General features: G+C 39.3%; 2 protein-coding genes across 2 annotated transcripts; both read left to right on the forward strand.

The window, feature by feature from the left end:
- Positions 1-5,789: 5,789 nt before the first annotated feature.
- LOC146671132 (interferon-induced very large GTPase 1-like) lies at positions 5,790-10,427 on the forward strand. Its single transcript, XM_085403319.1, has one exon. It carries the CDS (start codon positions 5,807-5,809, stop codon positions 10,376-10,378), a length of 4,572 nt encoding a protein of 1,523 aa, XP_085259445.1. The 5' UTR covers positions 5,790-5,806; the 3' UTR covers positions 10,379-10,427.
- A 3,127-nt stretch (positions 10,428-13,554) lies between these two features.
- Positions 13,555-18,482, forward strand: LOC146671133 (uncharacterized). Its single transcript, XM_085405040.1, has 4 exons — positions 13,555-13,672; positions 17,042-17,596; positions 17,949-18,086; positions 18,286-18,482. Exons 1-4 carry the CDS (start codon positions 13,555-13,557, stop codon positions 18,480-18,482), a joined length of 1,008 nt encoding a protein of 335 aa, XP_085261166.1.
- The last annotated feature ends 1,056 nt before the right edge of the window (positions 18,483-19,538 follow it).

Raw genomic sequence — 19,538 nt, forward strand, 5'->3', positions numbered from 1 at the left:
GCGAGGCTGCCGGACACTGGCACCACCGGGCCCTCTGACCACCACCAGTAGGCAACGGGTGAAGTGTCTTGCCCAAGGACACAACGACCGAGGCTGTCCAAGCTGGGGCTCGAACCTGCAATCTTCCGATTACAAGGCGAACTCCCAACTCTTGAGCCACGATTGCCCCATCGTGGTGATCGTGGCGATCGTATTTGCATTTTCATAACTTGAAATACAAATATAAATTGTACATTTTAAAAACGTACACACAAAGTTTGCAAACACCAACATTATATATTATTATTTACCTAAAAATGCTGTCAGTGCCTCAAGTGTTTTTGTGCAACTATTTAAAACTATTTACTCAACAATCAGGTGTCACAATAAGATGCCAATGAAATCATTTGTTACATTACAGGCCTAAAACCTGCAACAGGAGGTCTATCGCTTCTATTTTCCACCTTGATACAGCGTTTATATTGCAATCTTCCCTTAATGTCTTTTTGGCCAGCATCTGTGACATACTTATTGTATTGACATACAAAACAAAGCAAACAACTACACTGCACACTAACTACACAACATTAACACAACACTACACACTGATTATAAATTCCCAAAACGCTAAATGTAACAAATCTCTTACATCGTAAAAATTGCTATCGCTATCTCTCCTCTCTCTTTCTTGCCACCGCCATTTGGAAAACCTTCCCCTCACTCTAAGATAAGGGGTGTCAAAGTCTTGCTTTTACCATCTCTTCTTGCGCTAAATGTGACAATAGAATTTATGATAAATGATTAAATAATTAAAAAAATTGATACATTATTATCAATAATTATTATTATTGATGAATTATTTGTCATAACTCTGGTTTTCTGTGGTCTATCAACACAATTTAAAAACTAGTATTTATTTTGAAGTCCACACTTTCAACACAAATTGACACAGACATGCAGTGTAGGTGCAACTTACTGCTATATCATTTTAAAATGGTTATTTGGATTATTGGTTATTTTGGATGTGTCAGCACTTTCGTTGACTTCATGTCCAGGAAACACACAGACTGAAACTCAAACTCAGGGCACACAAGCTTAACAAAGTAACTGGGGAGGATTGTTCATAAACATAAACTCACAAAAAAAACAAACTAGACCCAGAACATGAGAACAAGAAACAAAACACTGGAAAAAGAGAACCTAGAAACGTGGAACTGACAGTGAAAGCAGTAGCACAGGGAGACTTACACACAGGCAGAGATAACACAACTAAGATCACTGAGAACCAAAACCATGAATCAACAATACCCAAATAATAATAATAATAATCACAAAGTCTGAAATGCTGGGTCTGCGAGGCATACTATGCTACATTAAGAACTGCATAGACATTGTTAAAGTGCTTCGAGAAGCTCATTAGGAGCCACATCATGTTGTTCATTTGTCCCATGTTTGATCCGTACCAGTTCGTCAACAGAGCTAATAAGTCTACAGAGCATGCTGTCATCACAGATCTTCATGCTGTTCTGTCCAACTTGGAGGAGAAAGAGAGCTAAACACGGCTTCTTTTCATAAACTTCAGCTGTGCTTTTAACACTGTCAACAGTGTGGTCACCAAGACTGGTAACCACACTGTTGGACATAGAACCTCCACACTCCACTTGCTTCTAGATTAAGGCCTTACTAAGTAATTGGACATTGAAGATTAGAATGGGCACCCCACCTCTTTGCATCCATCAGACTCAGCACACAGAGCTGTGTGCTGAGTCCTCTGCTCTTACACCCTCTACACACACAACTGTACTCCTGCCCACATCAGCGACAAGCAACAAACGAAGAGGCTAAGGAACAGCTTTCATCCCTCATTGATCACCATGCTTGATGATGCTAAGTTTCAGACAATCAGATCCAATATAACTCTTATGAACAATGTTTACAGTGTTACATTACAGTCTCGTGTTTACAAGCTTTCAACTGCAGTTACCATTGGATTTTATATCAACAGTGGAAAATAGAGACTATTGCAATATGGAAACAATTGATGTATATATCACAATTGTTTCAATATAAAAAAATCTACCACAAATTCTACCACCCTGCCAGCAGTTCAGCCCCCAGTATCTGAGCGATGAAGGATTACGCTGGACTGAATTTCATGAATGATTCTAAGCATTCCTCCTGCTTTTCACTGAAGGTGTGCCATTGGTTGCCCCAAAATTGCAAAAGGCTATTATTTCTTCACTTCCCACAAAGGTTTGCACTCACCAGCCACTTCATTACTTACACCTTGCTAGTACTTGGTTGGTCCCATTTTTTTGCCTTCTTAGGTGTCTTAATACTTTGTGGCACAGATTCAACAAGATGGTTGAAACATTCCCCAGAGATTTTTATCAATATTGACATGATAGCATCACACAGTTGCTGCAGATTTGTTAGCTGGAGATCCAATATACAAATCTCCCATTCCACTACACCCTAAAGATACTGTATTGGCATGAGATCTCATCACTGTAGAAGCTATTTGAATACAGCAAATTCATGGCTATATTTTAAAACCCACTTTTACATTATTTGATCTTTGACACAAGCCACCCATCAGAAGAGGGGTGCATTGTGGTCATAAAGGGATGGACATAGTCAGCAACAATACATAAGTCCATTGCTTCAAGGCAGAATTGATCCAAATGCTGAAGTAGAAATCTAGACTCGTTAGACTAGATGACGTTTTGTTTAATCTTTTTGCAGTTTTAGTGAGTTTATGTGAATTGTTTCCTGTTCTTCCTGTGTCTGCTCCTGCTCTTCCCCATCTGCTTAAAAGAAGTTGTTACTTGAGTCACCTTTGCCTTCCTATCAGGTTAAATGCATCTGGACATTGTCTTCTGGCATAAACAATGCATTTTCTTCCTTTAAATTGTCACTCACTGGGTATTTTTTCTTTTTAAGACCATTCTTTATAAACTTGAGAGATACTTCTGTGGGGAGTTCCACTTTATGAGATTCTCAGACTAACCGATCTAGCACCAACAACTATGCCACATTAAAAGTCACTTAAATCACCTTTGAACTTCAGTGAGTCGTCTTGACCACGGTGCATGCTTAAATCCTAAATATACTGGACTGCTGCCATGTGATTGGCTAATTAGATATTTACATTAACAAGCAGTTGAACAAGTACACTTATTGAAATGGCTAGTGTCTGCCTGTTTGTGTGTCTTTGTGTATGTGTATGTACACAACGTGAGTGCTGTATTTTATGTTTTTATTTTTGAATGTTGTTATTCCTGAATAATTTGCCAGTGTGAACTAAAACTCATCTTAACTGACCGTTTTCGAAGACTGAGTCCTTGAATGAACCTGGTGTTGCTGAACACTCACAGAATGAGGACATCCCCGGAGGAGAGGATGAATTCAAGCCTTCACAAACTGCATATTTGGAGAAAGGTAACATCTTAACAAATAAATAGTTGTACTGCACTACAAGGGTATATATTTCATTGATAGGTTTGCTCTATATAATACAAAATTAACTCTATATTTATCTGTTTGTTAATATAAACAACATGCCATCACCAATGTTTTTCTATTAATGTCTTTATTTTACTATTCTCAGTGTCAGTAAAATGAGTTTGCCAACGGCACAAACAGATATATTCTGTAACATGGGCTTAGGTATTTTATAGTTTTATGAAAGAATAACCTTGGAATTTCTGCTTTTTTTCTTTTTGATCCTGTAGGAAAAGAAAGAGAAAATGCAGTTATTAAGGAAAAGGTAAGAGTCAGTTTTTAATGCTTTTTCTTTTTTTAAATTGAAGAACTAATGTATGTTTAAAAGAGAATGTCTGTTATTAACTGATCAGAGTGGGACTTGGTGTGATCTTCTGCTGCTGTAGTCCATGTTCTTCAGTTTTTAACTTCAGAGATATTCTTCTGCATACCTTGGTTGCAATGAGTGTTTGACCTGTGACATTAACAACACATTTTTACCCAGATAATTATGGCTTACTGGGGTGGCTGTAGCTCAGGTGGCAGAGCAGGTCAGCCACTAATCAGCAGGTTGGTGGTTTGATCCCAGGCTGCCTCCTGGCTGCATGCCAAATATCCTTGGGCAAGATACTAACCCCATGTTTGCCTACTGGTGGTGGTCAGAGGGCCCGGTGGCGCCAGTGTTCGGTAGCCTCGCCTCTGTCAGTGCGCCCCAGGGCAGCTGTGGCTACAATGTAGCTTGCCATCACCAGTGTGTGAATGACTGAATGTAGTGTAAAGCGCTTTGGGGTCCTTAGGGACTAAGTAAAGTGCTATATAAATGCAGGCCATTTACTTACTGGTTATTTTCTCTTCTTCAGATCATTCTCTCTAGAGATGATTCTGTGTGAAAATCCCAGTAGATCAGCAGTTTCAGAAATACTCATGCCAACCTATCTGGCATCATTAACAACATCAAAGTCACTTAAATCACAGTTTTTTTTAAAAAAGTTCTGCTACATTTTTTCACACTTTATCGGGTTGTCTTGACCATGTCTACACAGCTAAATCCTAAATATACCCAGTTGCTGCCATGTGTTTGGATACTTTTGTTAACAAGGTGTGTGTGTTGCTGTTGATGTGCTTTTCTTTTCTGACTTATGAATGTTGTTAATCCCACAATCTGTGAACTAAAGCTCAACTAAACTATTTTTTCCATAGTGCAATCTATTGAAAGCCCCTGGTGTTTCTGGACACTCACAGAAAAATGATGACAATACAGGTGGAGAGGGTCACATCAAGCCTGTACCAACTAAAACTAAGAAGAAAGGTAACATTCTATCACATCTTAAACAAAACAATTTATTTATACAGCTACTCATTCTAGGTTGTTTTTGTTTGTTTGATTATTAGTTTCCCACATTTTGGCATTAACTTCATAAGATGCAGTTGTAAAGTAATGAGACCATAGCAAAGTCTTGGATGTCAAGGACCTTTGCATCTAACATTTTTAGTTGATTGCAATTGATTCAGTTCACATTACAATAAATCTGGGTTTCTATAAGAAATGGATTTGATCACAGGGTAATTATGGGATAGTTAGAGATTTAGGGAATTTATGGGTGTATTCAATATTCAGTTATATATTTGAGGAACACATGAAGGCAGTCCATAAACACATTGTTTATATCTGTAGAATTATGAAAAGACTTCTGAGTTGAGTCATAGGTAATTGTGTATGTTTTTGTTCTTTGTTTTGTTTTGATAAGATTTCCCAGGCCTTATCTCTTTATTTCTTCTTAGTCTCCTTCTGAGTGGTATTTCTATTGGAGTTCTATCATAGAGTGTGATTTACAGTCTAATTGGAACAGCTCAGACACAACCCATGGTCAAAGAAGGCAAAAATAAATTGAATGAAGACTTTTGGCTGAACTGTGGATTGCACCTTTTTCCCCCCATAGTCCCTTAATCTGTCCCTCTGCTGATCTGGTAAATCAATTGTCTTGTGCAGGTACCTCCAATATGACAAGGAGTGTAAGCGAGGATAAGGTCAGAATCTTTTTTATTTACTTATTTATTATTGACTTATTTATTTATTTGTTTTTTAATGTTTATTCCACACAGTCTTAAGAATTTATCAGTTTATCAGTTCCTAAGTGTGCTTTATTTCTTGCAGCAGTCAGTGACTCAAGTAAAAAAACGACAATGTACAGGAAACATTGAAGGACTTCTCAGCAGGCTTCACCTTCAAGACAAAAAAACAAAGATGTCACCAGCAGACTTACTTAAAATATGTCCTCCTGTGAAACAGATCCATGACACATCTGAGAAAGATCTAGCGCGTACATTTCTTCAGAAGTTATCAATGCTGGACTATCGAGCCAGATACATTCCTGTAAGACAAGACGATGCTGATGTGAGCTATTCACAAACTGTTACGATTTCTGACAGTGATGACTTAGATGCTCTATTTAGCACCAGTGTAGATTCCCAATCAAAAGAGTGTCATGTGCATCCAATGGATGTTCAGATGGCAGTATTTCACTGCTCAGACAGTTTTCTGAAGCAGAACATAATTACAAAGCTATCCCAGTGTCAGTACGCCTTACCTTTGCTTGTCCCTGACCCAGTCACAAAGGATATTGAATGTCCTTTGTGGACATTCAGGCAGATAACAAAAACATGGAAGAAAACTAAAATCAAGGGTGATTCAAATGCCATCGCCATGAAGACAATGCCCATTTGCAAAGCTGAGACACCCATGGTGTTTTTCTTCCGCCTGGGTTCACTTCCAGTGTCAAAATCTCAGCTCATGAACACTGTGATCAATGACCGTCACAGCACCTTCTTCCACAGGAACTGCCCAGGTAGCACCAAATCTCGCCTGCTGATGGATGGTGTGGCAGAGATTGCCTGGTACTGTCCAGCCGGAAAACCCAATGACTCCTTCACAGACTGCATTGCCTTTTGTAATCTTCATGGTGATGCTCTGTCATTTGAAAAACAGCGTGAGATACTGATTGAAAAAGCTTCAGTCACTGTTGTTCTTGTGAGAACTCTGGAAAAAGGCCAGAAAGGTACTACAGTCATCTCAGACCTTTACAGGTCACCAAAGCCTCTCATTATTCTCGTTGCTGATAATGATTGTGGTGCAGTTCAAGTCAAAGATGGAAAATACAAAGTGGGTCTGAAAGACAGAAGCCAGTCAGATGTTTCTGAAGAACTGAAAGGAATTATCAGAAAGATTTTATATGAACCTCACACATCCTTCCAGCTTGAATCAATGGCTAAAGTCCCTGGAGTCACAGTGGATGAAGATGATGAAGTCTGTCAAAAAGGGAAATCAGCTGCAATGAAAACAGTTAAAATGCTTCAAGGGATGGAAATTTCAAAGATCAAAGATACATTTCTACCTTGTCAAGGTGATCTGTGGCATGAGTGGTGCAGAATAAATAAAGAGCTGTATCACCTTAAAGGAAACATTGAGATGGAAAAAAGTCATAAGCAACAGCAACTGAATAAAATAAGACAAAATCAATGCAAAGCTTCATGTAGTGAACTGATGAAGTCATTCACAGAAAGCCTCTTGTCTTTGCCATCAAAACAGAAGGAGTACTTCCTGAAATGGACTCAGATCTTAATAGATGCCCTATCCACAGATGATCTCTCTTCAATTCTCCAAAGCTATGATGAAAAGTGGACTGAGGTCTTGACTCTGAAGAAGAAACACGACAAATCTGATCTGTTAACAAGCAAACAAACAGAGCTTGAAGAAATCTCCAAAACACTGCAGTCTGCAACCTTTGGCCTGGAACACATCTTCAGAGAAATGGGACAGATCTATGAAGCCCATAGAGCAGTACAAACACAGAATAAACTGACTTCCTGGTCTAAATATCCAAAGTTGGCTGCAGATCTGATGATTTCAGGACACCCAGTGGAGCTGATGGATGGTGATGCAGGTCATGTGCCTCTAACATGGATCTCCAGTCTTATAAAGGAACTGATTAAAAAACTAGGTGACCAGAGAGTTTTTGTGTTGTCAGTTTTGGGCCTACAAAGCAGTGGAAAGTCAACAATGCTGAATGCCATGTTTGGATTGCAGTTTGCAGTGAGTGCAGGCAGGTGCACCAAAGGTGCCTTCATGCAGCTGGTCAAAGTGTCAGAGGAAGTCAAGAAAGACTTCCAGTTTGACTATTTTCTAGTGGTGGACACTGAAGGACTGCGGGCTCTTGAGCTGGCAGGAAATGCTACTCTTCATCACGACAATGCACTAGCGACATTTGTTGTTGGCCTAGGAAGCTTGACACTGATCAACATCTTTGGTGAGAATCCAGCTGAGATGCAGGATGTCCTGCAGATTGTTGTTCAGGCTTTCATGAGGATGAAGAAAGTTAAACTTTCTCCGAGTTGTGTGTTTGTTCACCAGAATGTGACAGATATCGCAGCTGCTGAGAAAAACATGGATGGGAAAAGACGCCTGCAAGAAAAACTGGACCAGATGGCTCAGCTAGCTGCTAAAGAGGAGCTGTGTGATGCTGAGTGCTTCAGTGATATCATTGACTTCGATGTGCAAAAAGATGTGAAATACTTTGCTCAGCTATGGGAGGGAAGTCCACCGATGGCTCCTCCAAATCCAGGCTACAGCGAGAGCATCCAAGAGCTGAAGAACATCATCCTGTCTAAGGCTAAATGCTCTCCTGGGATCACTCTCTCACATTTTAACAGAAAGATACAAGACCTGTGGAAAGCCCTGATGAATGAACAATTTGTTTTCAGTTTCAAAAACACATTAGAAATTGCAGTTTACAGAAAACTTGAGGTTGAGTATGGAAACTGGACCTGGGCCCTGAGGAGCAACATGCTGGTGATTGAAAACCAGCTTCATACCAGAATTGAAAATGGAGAACTTGACAAGGTTGAGCGTAGTGATCTTTTCAAAGCAATGAGTGAAAAATATAAAGAAGTAGAAAAAGATATGTCAAAGTACTTTGAGGATGACAGAGACAAAGAAATGTTGGTTCAGTGGAGAGGCCGATTTGAAAACAAAATAAAGGAATTCCAAGAGGAACTGGTGAGAGGAGTGGAAAGAAAACTGGATGAAGTTATTCAGCAGAAGAAAGCTTGTAAAAAGCTGGATGATAAGAAGACCGAATTTGAGAACAAGCTGCTGCAAAAGAGTAAAAAGCTTGCTCATAAGTTAAAAGACAAAGCAAAAAATGAAGAGGAACTTAAAAAACGTTTCAACTCAGTTTGGGATTACTGGGTAAAAGAGTTAACTGCAGATGCACAACCCATTCAGGACATCAAGCTGGATGACGATCAGGCAAATATCCTTAATGACCTTGGTTTTGAATGGAATCTCATATTTGAATGCAAAAAGAATGGCAGATACAAAAAAATATCTGAGGTTGGCAATTATTCTGATTATATTGTCCTTGGCAAGCACCAAGATACAACAAGAAAAGGGCTTGCCAGCCAAGTGGCTACATTTTTTGAAGCTGGTGCTAAAACAATAATACATTACTTAAAGAGACCTTTTGAGCATGAAGACCAGGAAATGATAAGATCCCTCATAAACAGTATTGAAAAACAGTCTCTTGATGCCATTATGAGCAAGCCTGTAGCAACAAGAGGCTACAGTTCAACTTACTTACAAGAAGTGGCTAAAACAGTTCAGTACACAGTGACAGAGTTTGAATCAAATAAGAAATGTGCTTTCAAGAAGGAGTTCAGAGTTGACCTGTTACTGTATGTATTTGACACTGCTTGCAGTTGGCTTTCACAGTCTCACAAACAATACAAAACGAGCAATGATGCACACACTTACTTGGAAAGCAAGAAAACACAATACTACAACATTTTCAGCAGCTTTTGCAAAGGAAACTCATCTGCTGTTGTGTTTGGAGAAATGATCTGTGAAAAACTGAGGGTTTCCATTGTTGAAGCAGTCTGTAACAAAGTTGCCATTGATCTCGCTGGAGAGATGAGGTGCACTTTCCCAGCATTTAATGGGAACAGACTGAACTTAGAGAAACATTTGTTGAAGTCACTTGCAGAGAAAGAGGACTTTGATGCTTTCATCACCTACATCCGAAATCCGAGGAAGCAAGTAGAAGCTTTTATCAAAGAGAAAGTAAACGCACACATGCTTGGAGAGCACAAAGATAAAGCACTAAGTATACTCAGGAAAAATGTGGAGGACATCAACAAACTTGTCATTCATGCTTTATTTGACACAACAAAAAAAGTCAAAACCCATAGAGGAGACACAGACATGTGGGCAAAGGAGTTTTCTAGTCTCCTCAGTGATAAACTGACCCTTGATGCCATCTCTTGTCAAAACTTCAAGGACATAAAAAATTTTGACTTCCTTCAAGAAACGATTGAGAAAGGCCTTGTGGCCATCACAAAGACGATAAGCCAGACTTCGCTGGATAAGATGAAGGAATTCAGACTGAGACCTGATCAAATCCTCATCGATCAGCTGTGTAACTGCTGCTGGGAAACCTGCCCGTTCTGTGCAGCTGTTTGTACCAACACAATTAAAGATCACAGTCCTGAAGATCACAGTGTCCCCTTTCATCGATCTCAAGCAATCAATGGTTGGCACTACAGAAACACTGAGATATTGTGTGTCGACTTTTGTACAACCCAAGTTGCAAGTGAAGGAAGTTTTTACCCTTGCCATGACTCAAATCATACCATTCCTTTTAAAAAATACAGAACTGCTGGACCACCATATGAAAATTGGAGCATTACCCCTGATGAGTCTAAGCTCAAGTATTGGACATGGTTTGTGTGTCAGTTTCAGGAGAAACTCGAAAACCACCATGGTTTAAAATTCACACAGCGTGGTGAGATTCCCAGTGAATGGAAAATGCACGATAAAAAAGAGGCTATTCAAAGTCTGGATGAAATGTACAGTACAAATTGAACAGTTTCAGTTTTACACATTTTTAGTTTGCTGAAAATCACAAGACCTGTTTTACCATGATTACTCACAAATAAACTTTAAAACATAATGTTAGTGATTTAAACATTACATGTGGGTGACAGAATGGTATATATATATTTCTGCTTTGGTCACATAAATGCTCACACATGAGAGAAACATTCATTTTGAGAATATAATGAGAATTAAAACCAAATATATTGTTGTGAACATTAACGAATAGTTTATTGTTTTATTTTTAATGAGAAATTACAATATTTTTCTTTTTTGTAGCTTCATGAAACATTTCTTTCGATAATGTGTTTATGTGTGTGTTCTATTCTAATTTTATTTAGATGTAAGGTGTAACAAATGAATATTTTATCTTTCTGATGTTTATGTTTCTTTATGTTTCTGATTTGACATACGAACTTTAACTTCATTTAAATCATCACAGCATGTTTTACCTTTTACTCAAATCTGAGTTTATTTTAACTATTGAATATTTTTAAACAATGTTGTTTCGATTATTTGTGGAATTGTTAATCAATGACAATAAAAAAGTGGAATTTGACCTCATGTTATTAATGGTAAATGGCAAATGGCCTGTATTTGTATAGCGCTTTACTAGTCCCTAAGGACCCCAAAACGCTTTACACATCCAGTCATCCACCCATTCACACACACATTCACACACTGGTGATGGCAAGCTACATTGTAACCACAGCCACCCTGGGGCGCACTGACAGAGCGAGGCTGCTGGACACTGGCGCCACGGGCCCTCTGACCACCACCAGTAGGCAACGGGTGAAGTGTCTTGCCCAAGGACACAACGACCGAGACTGTCCAAGCTCGAACCGGCAACCTTCCGATTACAAGGCGAACTCCCAACGGTGTTTTTATGTAGCCTATCTGTTTAGTCAATTTAATTAAAAACTTACAGATGACTTCTTATTTTATAGGGTAATCTTAAGATAAATATCAATACCACTGATTTTTTTGGACACTTTTTCTTCTTTCTGAGGTAACTTCCTCCAAACCATCATTTTAGACCATTCATTAATACTTCAACAAACATCATGGATGTTTGTTGTCTCCTCCTGGCCTGTGGTTCTAACTCTCACCAGTCCTCAGGCCTCCTTCCTTTTGCTTAGTGTGCAATCTCAAAGTGCTGGATTTGGGGTGAACGCTGACCCTGTGGGATTCCCAGGTAATTTTAGCTGTCCTCAGTGTCTGCAAGATTGTCTTCTGGTAGTGCAGTTGTGACTGCCTTCCCTCTTGCCCCATACAGGGTGGCCCATTTATATGGATACACCGTAATAACATGGGAATGGTTGGTGATATTAAAGTCCTGTTTGTGGCACATTAGTGTATGTGAGGGGGCAAACTCCTCAAGATGGGTGGTGACCATGGTGGCCATTTAGAAGTCGGCCATCTTGGATACAACTTTTGTTTTTTCAATAGGAAGAGGGCCATGTGACACATCAAACTTATTGGTAATGTCACAAGAAAAACAATGGTGTGCTTGGTTTCAACGTAACTTTATTCGTTCATGAGTTATTTACAAGTTTCTGACCACTTATAAAATGTGTTCAATGTGTTGCCCATTGTGTTGGATTGTCAATGCAACCCTCTTCTCCCACTCTTCACACACTGATAGAAACACCGCAGGAGAAATGCCAGCACAGGCATCCAGTATCCGTAGTTTCAGGTGCTGCACATCTCGTATCTTCACACCATAGACAATTGCCTTCAGATGACCCCAAAGATAAAAGTCTAAGGGGGTCAGATCGGGAGACCTTGGGCGCCATTCAACTGGCCCACGACGACCAATCCACTTTCCAGGAAACTGTTCATCTAGGAATGCTCGGACCTGGCACCCATAATGTGGTGGTCCACCATCTTGCTGGAAAAACTCAGGGAACGTGCCAGCTTCAGTGCATAAAGAGGGAAACACATCATCATGTAGCAATTTCAAATATCCAGTGGCCTTGAGGTTTCCATTGATGAAGAATAGACCCACTATCGTTGTACCCCATATACCACACCAAACCATCACTTTTGTTGTTCCAACAACAAAATCTTCTGCGTGAACTGAGGGTCCTGTTCCAATTTTTGTTTTTCCCATTCTGCAAATTCTGCGCGCCGATCTGGGTCATCCTCGTTGAGATGCTGCAGTAGCTGGAGTTTGTAAGGGTGCCATTTCTGAGTAGCTAATATCCGCCGAAGGGATCTTCGACTAATGCCACTCTCCAGTGACATGCGGCGAGTGCTACACTGTGGGCTCTTGCTGAATGAAGCTAGGACAGCCACTGATGTTTCTTGCGTCCACATTTTGGCAAATCCAACACTGAACTGGTTTCATCAAACTTAGCAAGCAGTTTGCTAACTGTAGCATGGGAGATGGGTGGTCTCGTAGGGTGTCTTGCATTGATATCTGCTGCAATGATTTGTTGAAAACACGCAGTTCTTTGAATCTTTGGGCTGAAGGAAGGACAATACTCGGTGTATCAATGCTCAATCAACAATCATTTATTTCCATACAATTCAACAGTCAGAGCATTACAACGTCCGGACGGGAGAGATGCTACCAGAGGGTCAGGCACATGTCTCAAAATGGTGACGGGTTGCTCAGCTTTTTATAGTCTCTAGTGGCCCCCAGCTAGTCGTAAAAGCCAAAACATCACATTTTTTCTCTGTTACAGCGCCTAAGTTATGACCTCGGCAGTTGTTTCTCTGCTTTCTGTAAGGTGGGGGTGTGGAATGTGGTCTATCTATCTCCCCTGTCTTTAGACACAGAGTCTCCTGCTTACAACCTTCTCTTCATGATTCAACAATTAAGCATGTCAAGAAAACAGTGTAACACATTCCCAGCCGATCAAGGATACAGAGTGATGCACATTTATCTAATGAACTAATATGTGAATATGTTCTGTTAACTCAAAAGTATAATGAGAACTAAACTACATACAGATCACACACTCTATTTTAAAGGGTATAATATGATCTACAGCAGTATTCTAATTCAACTACTTTGATTACATATATAAGGTAACATATAATAACAGAATAATTTCGATCCGCTCCTCACGTGTTAACCTCTTCAACATGTCAATGGCTGTGAACAATGGCTGTGTATTTACCTGTGCATTCATCCATTTTCTTCCGGTTGTCCGGGGATGGATCATGGGGGTGGTAGCCTAAGCAGAGGAATCCAGACTTCCCTCTCCCCAGCCACCTCCTCCAGCTTGGAACACCAAGCTTGTCTGAGGGAACATCAAGGCGATCCCAGGCCAGGTGAGAGATATCTCTCCAGCGTGTCCTAGGCCTGCCCAGGGTGGGACACATGCGCGTCTGATAAATATCACCTTTTTGCGCCCCCCATATAACTCACCGAACTTAAAACAGCTTTCAAGTGCTTATGTTTGTTTTTATGTTAAAGGAAAAACACGAAAGCACTTAAAAACATTAATCATCATCATCCTAGGAATCGGCAAGTGTTTTCATTCACTAGAGGGCACCAAATAGCTATAAAGATCTCTGCAGTCCATTTCTAAACACAAGCAAACCAAAATCCAAGATCATCTAAAATTATAGTGCTGTAACTATTTATGACTTCTTTCTTTTTTTCTTCTTTTCTTTTCTTTTTGTATTTTAATCAGAGGTTAAAAATATTGATGATTAAATTTTCCTTATGTGTTGACTGTTGTATTATTTGTATGTGTCATTAAGGTTTCATGCTACACCCTTTCAGTTTGCCACTGGATTTCTTAGGATCAAAATGAACTGAATTAAAAACAAACAAACAAAACAAACTAAAAACCCTACTCTGACTGAAGACAATCATAAAGGGTATTCACTGAATACTCATGATATACTTACATTTGCTTTAAAAGAAAGGAGTTTGAGTAAAAAAAAAAGGTCTTTCTTTCTTTTTTATTTTTGTCATTATGTCACTAAGTTTCTGGCACCTGAAATTCACGCAGAAAAAATGTCTAAAATAATCTTTTTACCTCTTGAGTTTTACGAGAGATGGTGAATGTCACTAGGCCTTTAGGTTACATTTTACAGTTACATTCTTTGTGGCATATTTCATTTAGGGAATTATTTTTCATCATTACTGTAAGAATGAAATGCAGAAAAGTGAACAATGGAAGAGAACAATGATAGTAATAGCATAGCATCTTGAAAAGATGTAAAGTATAAAGCCAAGTCTGTTTCACTGATGACAAATAACAAAGGTAATCAACTGCTAAAATAAAATCTTCCTAATAATTTTCAATCAAAAATAAAAATGATCCTATATGATCCTTTCTTACATGACATGACTCTGCAGTCCACTTGTGGGAGAGAACAGCTGACAAGGTAACAGCATTCATTTATGTTTTGACCCATTCATTATATATATTGTATCAGTGGAGTGTAGCCACTTTTACAGAAGGGAAGCAGAGATGATTCTCACCCTCATCCCCCCAAAATGCACAAACAAACAAAAATGCCTTCCTTCACTATTTACCTATTAGACAAGATAAACTGAATCTGAATAAAACATACCATTTGTACTGTCTGTCTGCACTACATGGACATCATAATAACATCATAATCTTAAATCATCATTCATGTAACATGATCTGACTGCTCAACACATGGTGTGTCAAAGTTCATTTAGTAATTTTATTCTGTATAATATGTTGGCTGTATAAAAGCATGCTGATAAGAATACAGTTATTTGTAATCTTTACAACATAATACTTTGATCAGGGTAAAATAAATTTATTAGTACGTGGGTGTAGAAAAGCTTTTACTTGGCATAAAATCCAAAAAATGTATCAAATGAATGAAGAAATTTTATGACCTCACTGCATTTATTTTGTTTTTTTAAGTTGCCATGTATTAATCTGCTTTGACTCCAAGCTTTGAGTTCAGTAGTTGAATTTTGCTCATTATTATATTTTTTGCATAATCTGTTCTTTATTCTTGTACTTTAGATTTTCATATTCTAACCTTGTTTTTCTTTCTGTGTTGTACTGTTTGTACTGGTTCTCAGCCCTTGTGGTTTCCCATACTACATTTTGACTTGTTCAGCTTCTGTCGTTTACTGTAATTTATATTTGCTAACACAATTGAAATAAAGGTGTGTTTTATTTTGTGTTAGTTCTTATCTGAGTCTACATCTGGGTACACTTCACTCCATGACAGGGCAGTGCTAACAGTTTCATTACCAGTATCATTACCAGTAAGCCCAACCCAAAATTTTCCGTAAGTGATAAGGTTTCAAAGCGCCACATTGTTTTCTCTTTTTACCTTTGTGGGAGGGATTGGTCAGAAGCAGAAATATAGTGCGACATACAATCATCCTCTGATCTTACTCTAAATATCTCAGGGGTACTAGGAGGATTTCTGACAGGGCAGCCGTATCTAAACAGAAATGGTGAGTTGATCAAGCAACAAATTTCTGTCATTGTAATGGTAGCCGTAGAAGAGTGTCATGCTGACAAGAACATGATCATTTTTATTAAAGCTTTATGAGAGACTGAAAACTTAGTCAGCTGGAAAATCAGAGAATGTGCAACAAACAAACTAATCAAAACAAATAATTTTGCTCTGTGCATTTTTAAGTCATCAAGGCTTCAAGAACTTCTTGACTGGTAGTTAGGCTTGCTGAGAAACTGTCTCTGCGTTTCATTGCAGACATGTCATAAGAGAGAGGCACTAAAAATGGACTTTGTTCAGTCCATTTAATTTGTTATTGCATAGCAACAGGAAGAATAGAGAATTTTTTCTACTGACACACAGATACTTCCCCCATCAGTTTGTTATTATGGTATAAAGATTAAAAAACTTTATTCTTATCACCTTTATTCATCTTTTATAGCCACGATAAGAGACAGTGAATCTTTAAAATTTACCAGTAAATGTCTGTTGCACAATTGGGTCATCCTAAGAAGTGAGAAAAGTTGGCATGTTTGCAAACTACTATACTTGCAAGAGTTCACTTTTAATAAAGTTCTTAATTTGTAAAACAAACAAACAAAAATATGTTTGCATTTTAATCATTTTACAAAAAAATCTTTCTATGTGATTTCATCTTTTTTTCTTTCTTTCTTTTTAAATTACTTTGTCCTGTGACTGTAATGGTAATAAAGCCGCTGGATGGAAGAGAATAAAGATAATGCAGCACCTGGAGGTGGAAAATAATCCAAAACCAATTGAACTACATCTGTGAAAGATAACAAAGGTAGTCTAGCATTTTAACATAATATGAAAGGTTTGCCAAACAGATTTTATGTTTTTCATCCAAGTGAGAATTTGTTGTATATTTTTTTTCTGCCTTGTTGTATATTTTTTTTCTGCCTCCTTCCTTTTGGTACCATATGCTTGTTTTATCTAGCTCTATATGTAATACTGCAGTAGTGCAAGTGTATTCTGACATGGCGTATTGGTGCATGGTTGCTCTTTACGTGGTTTCAGGTATGACCACTCTTTTAGTTGGAATCCCAGTAATGAAGTTTGCTACTCAGTGAGCAATAAAACTACAAGAAGACAGAGAGAAACTATGTCTGCATCAACTGCAGTTAGTGACAAAGGTAATATTTGTAATAATATAACAATTTTTTTCTCTGATAGTGTCATTTTAATTCTTTTGTTTGTTTCTGTTTGTTTCAGTGCTGCCTGACCTCACGTTTGTGCTAACCGGTGAGCGAAATGCCATTGACTTTGGACCGAGAAACATTTTATTTGACCATGATGAAGAAAGAAATGCTGAACAATTTTCATCCAAACTATATGATTTGTGTGGCCGGCACATCTCGGTCATCAACATTCTTGGTCTGCAAAATATTGACAAAATTCCTTTAAACCAGGGAATTCATGCCTTTCTCTTACTGGTACCATATGGTCGGCATAGCAGCCATTACACCTCAGGGGTTCAGTGGCTTGAAAAAGCTTTTGGGAAAGGATCTCTTCCTTATGTAATGACTGTTGTGACTCGGTGGCCGGGTGAAAAATATGAAAGTGCACTGGCAGACCTGAAAGCTAACAGTAGATTTAGTGAAAAAAGATGCCACACGTGCACAAGAGGCATGATGGATGCCAACGAGATAATAGATCTCTTAGAGAAAATAGATGTCATGGTCTCTGAAAATGATTACCACTGCTACAGTAGACTCAAGCACGAGGAACATGAAGAGCTGGACCAAAAAGAAGAAATGGTCAAGAGAGGTGAGATTTTAATATGTGGCGGATTGATTTTGACACTTTATGAAAGTTTAGGTTCAAAGGGTTGTATTTTTGTTTTTAATTATCTGAACATTTGGATGTTGTAAAGTTCAAAAGTTTGACTTTACAGCAAACTTTACCACAGCTGTCAATCAAGACAGCCAACAGAGCATGGCTGCTTTGAGGGCCAGGGCCAGTATTGCAGATAACAATACAGATACTGTTACTTTCAACCTATAAAGGCAGCTTATGTAGAAGAGAGCAGTGTGTCATAATTTATGACACGAATAATTACACGTTTTCAAATTCTGAATCAATTTTAATGATCACTAAATCACTGTGCCGGCTGCCCCAGAACCGGAGAGGCCCAATCAGTCTAGGATGGCTCAGCTGATGTCAGTCAAGCTCCCTTGTAAGGCTGGCAGCAGGCTCAGAGCTGCTGTCTGCGCCTCTCCTGACAGCAGTAGCCCTGACCAGCCTCTCCAGCACCCAGGTTTGGCATTTGGCCTGGTCCTAAAGCCTGGCATCTGCACTTCTTTCGCTGCTGCATGCTCCCTGTGCACTGCGGCCATCTCTGCGTGGTCAGCACATCCAACATTGCAAGCTGGGTTTTGGCACCACTTGTAAACCCCAGTCACTTGCAGTCACTCAGTACGCTTGTAAAGAACTTTAATTATTCCTGTGATGACCAGACAGCTTTCCAGTTGTCACCACACCACACCTCTTCTACCTGGAACCAGCTGGACTGAAAAGGGAAGGGCGTAGTTGCCTGATGAGCTGCACCTGCCCTGCCATCCTCCCTGACCGTTCCCCTCAAGCCTGCTGCCTGCTGCTTCCCTGCAGTGGAGCCAAAGACCACACCTCAGCCACAGACTTCTCACAGAATTAAGTTTGAATTGTAATTCATGTACAACAACTTATGTATTTGCCATTAACACACAGTTATTAATAGGTTATCGAGGTAACTTTTCTTTTGCAAGTAAAGCTCTGACCTCGCTCTGACCTCATCTGTCAGGCTGTCCATCCCCACTGTGAACAGTGAATTTCACTCCTGCTGCAAACTTTACCACTGTCTCCCTGTCCTCATAGATGTACTGCAGCAGCCATTGTTTACATTCACAAAGAAATAGTGCAACTGCTTCTGACCTTCTCAACACACACTTTACTTGTCAGCACTTTAACATTGCTATCTTTCATCATACTAAACTGCTGTAATTCCTTTCCAGCTACAGCTCTCCTTCTAGCCAATTGCCTACACTGAATGTCAATTGCCTAAATACAGTGCAGGCAGTTATAATGTAGGCTGGATTTGTTACACAAAATTATATGTAATTACTAGGGGTGCAGCAATACTCGTATCGATATTGAACCGTTCGATACAGTGCTTTCGGTTTGGTATGCATATGTATCGAACAATACAACATTTTTAATTTATTTTATCAACTTTTCTTCTGACGATGCTGTCTGTGTTGAGAGCTCAGTGGATCTGCGTTCGACTACTCTGCCTAGGTTGCACTGTCGAGCGCAGATCCACTGAGCGCAGCGCAAGCTAGCGAGACAGAAGCTAAGCTCATTGCAACATGGCAAATTGAACCTCCCCACCCTCATTCAGATCTGGCGTTTGGAACTATTTTGGTTTTCATGTGAAGTATGACCCTGAAGGTAAGCGCATCATGGACAAAAGCAAAACAGTATGTCGGATGTGCCACGCAATGCTCAATTACATTGGATGGGAACTAGTGCGTTAGCGCAGTTAGCTCGTTAACGTGTTGACGCCGTCCAGCACCAAGCACGGGGCGATTCGCGGTAACTCATTAACGGAGATTTGCAGCGTTATGGCGTTAATGTCATTTAAACGAGATTAACGCTGACAGCACTAGTGGGAACACAATGATTATGACTGCACATTTATGCCGACACCATCCTAGTGCAAAGACAAGTGGAA

The sequence above is a fragment of the Rhamphochromis longiceps genome, linkage group LG4, assembly GCF_057381845.1.
Source record: "Rhamphochromis longiceps isolate RC_006_pf linkage group LG4, R_longiceps_female_GT1.1, whole genome shotgun sequence".
Lineage (NCBI taxonomy): Eukaryota > Metazoa > Chordata > Actinopteri > Cichliformes > Cichlidae > Rhamphochromis > Rhamphochromis longiceps.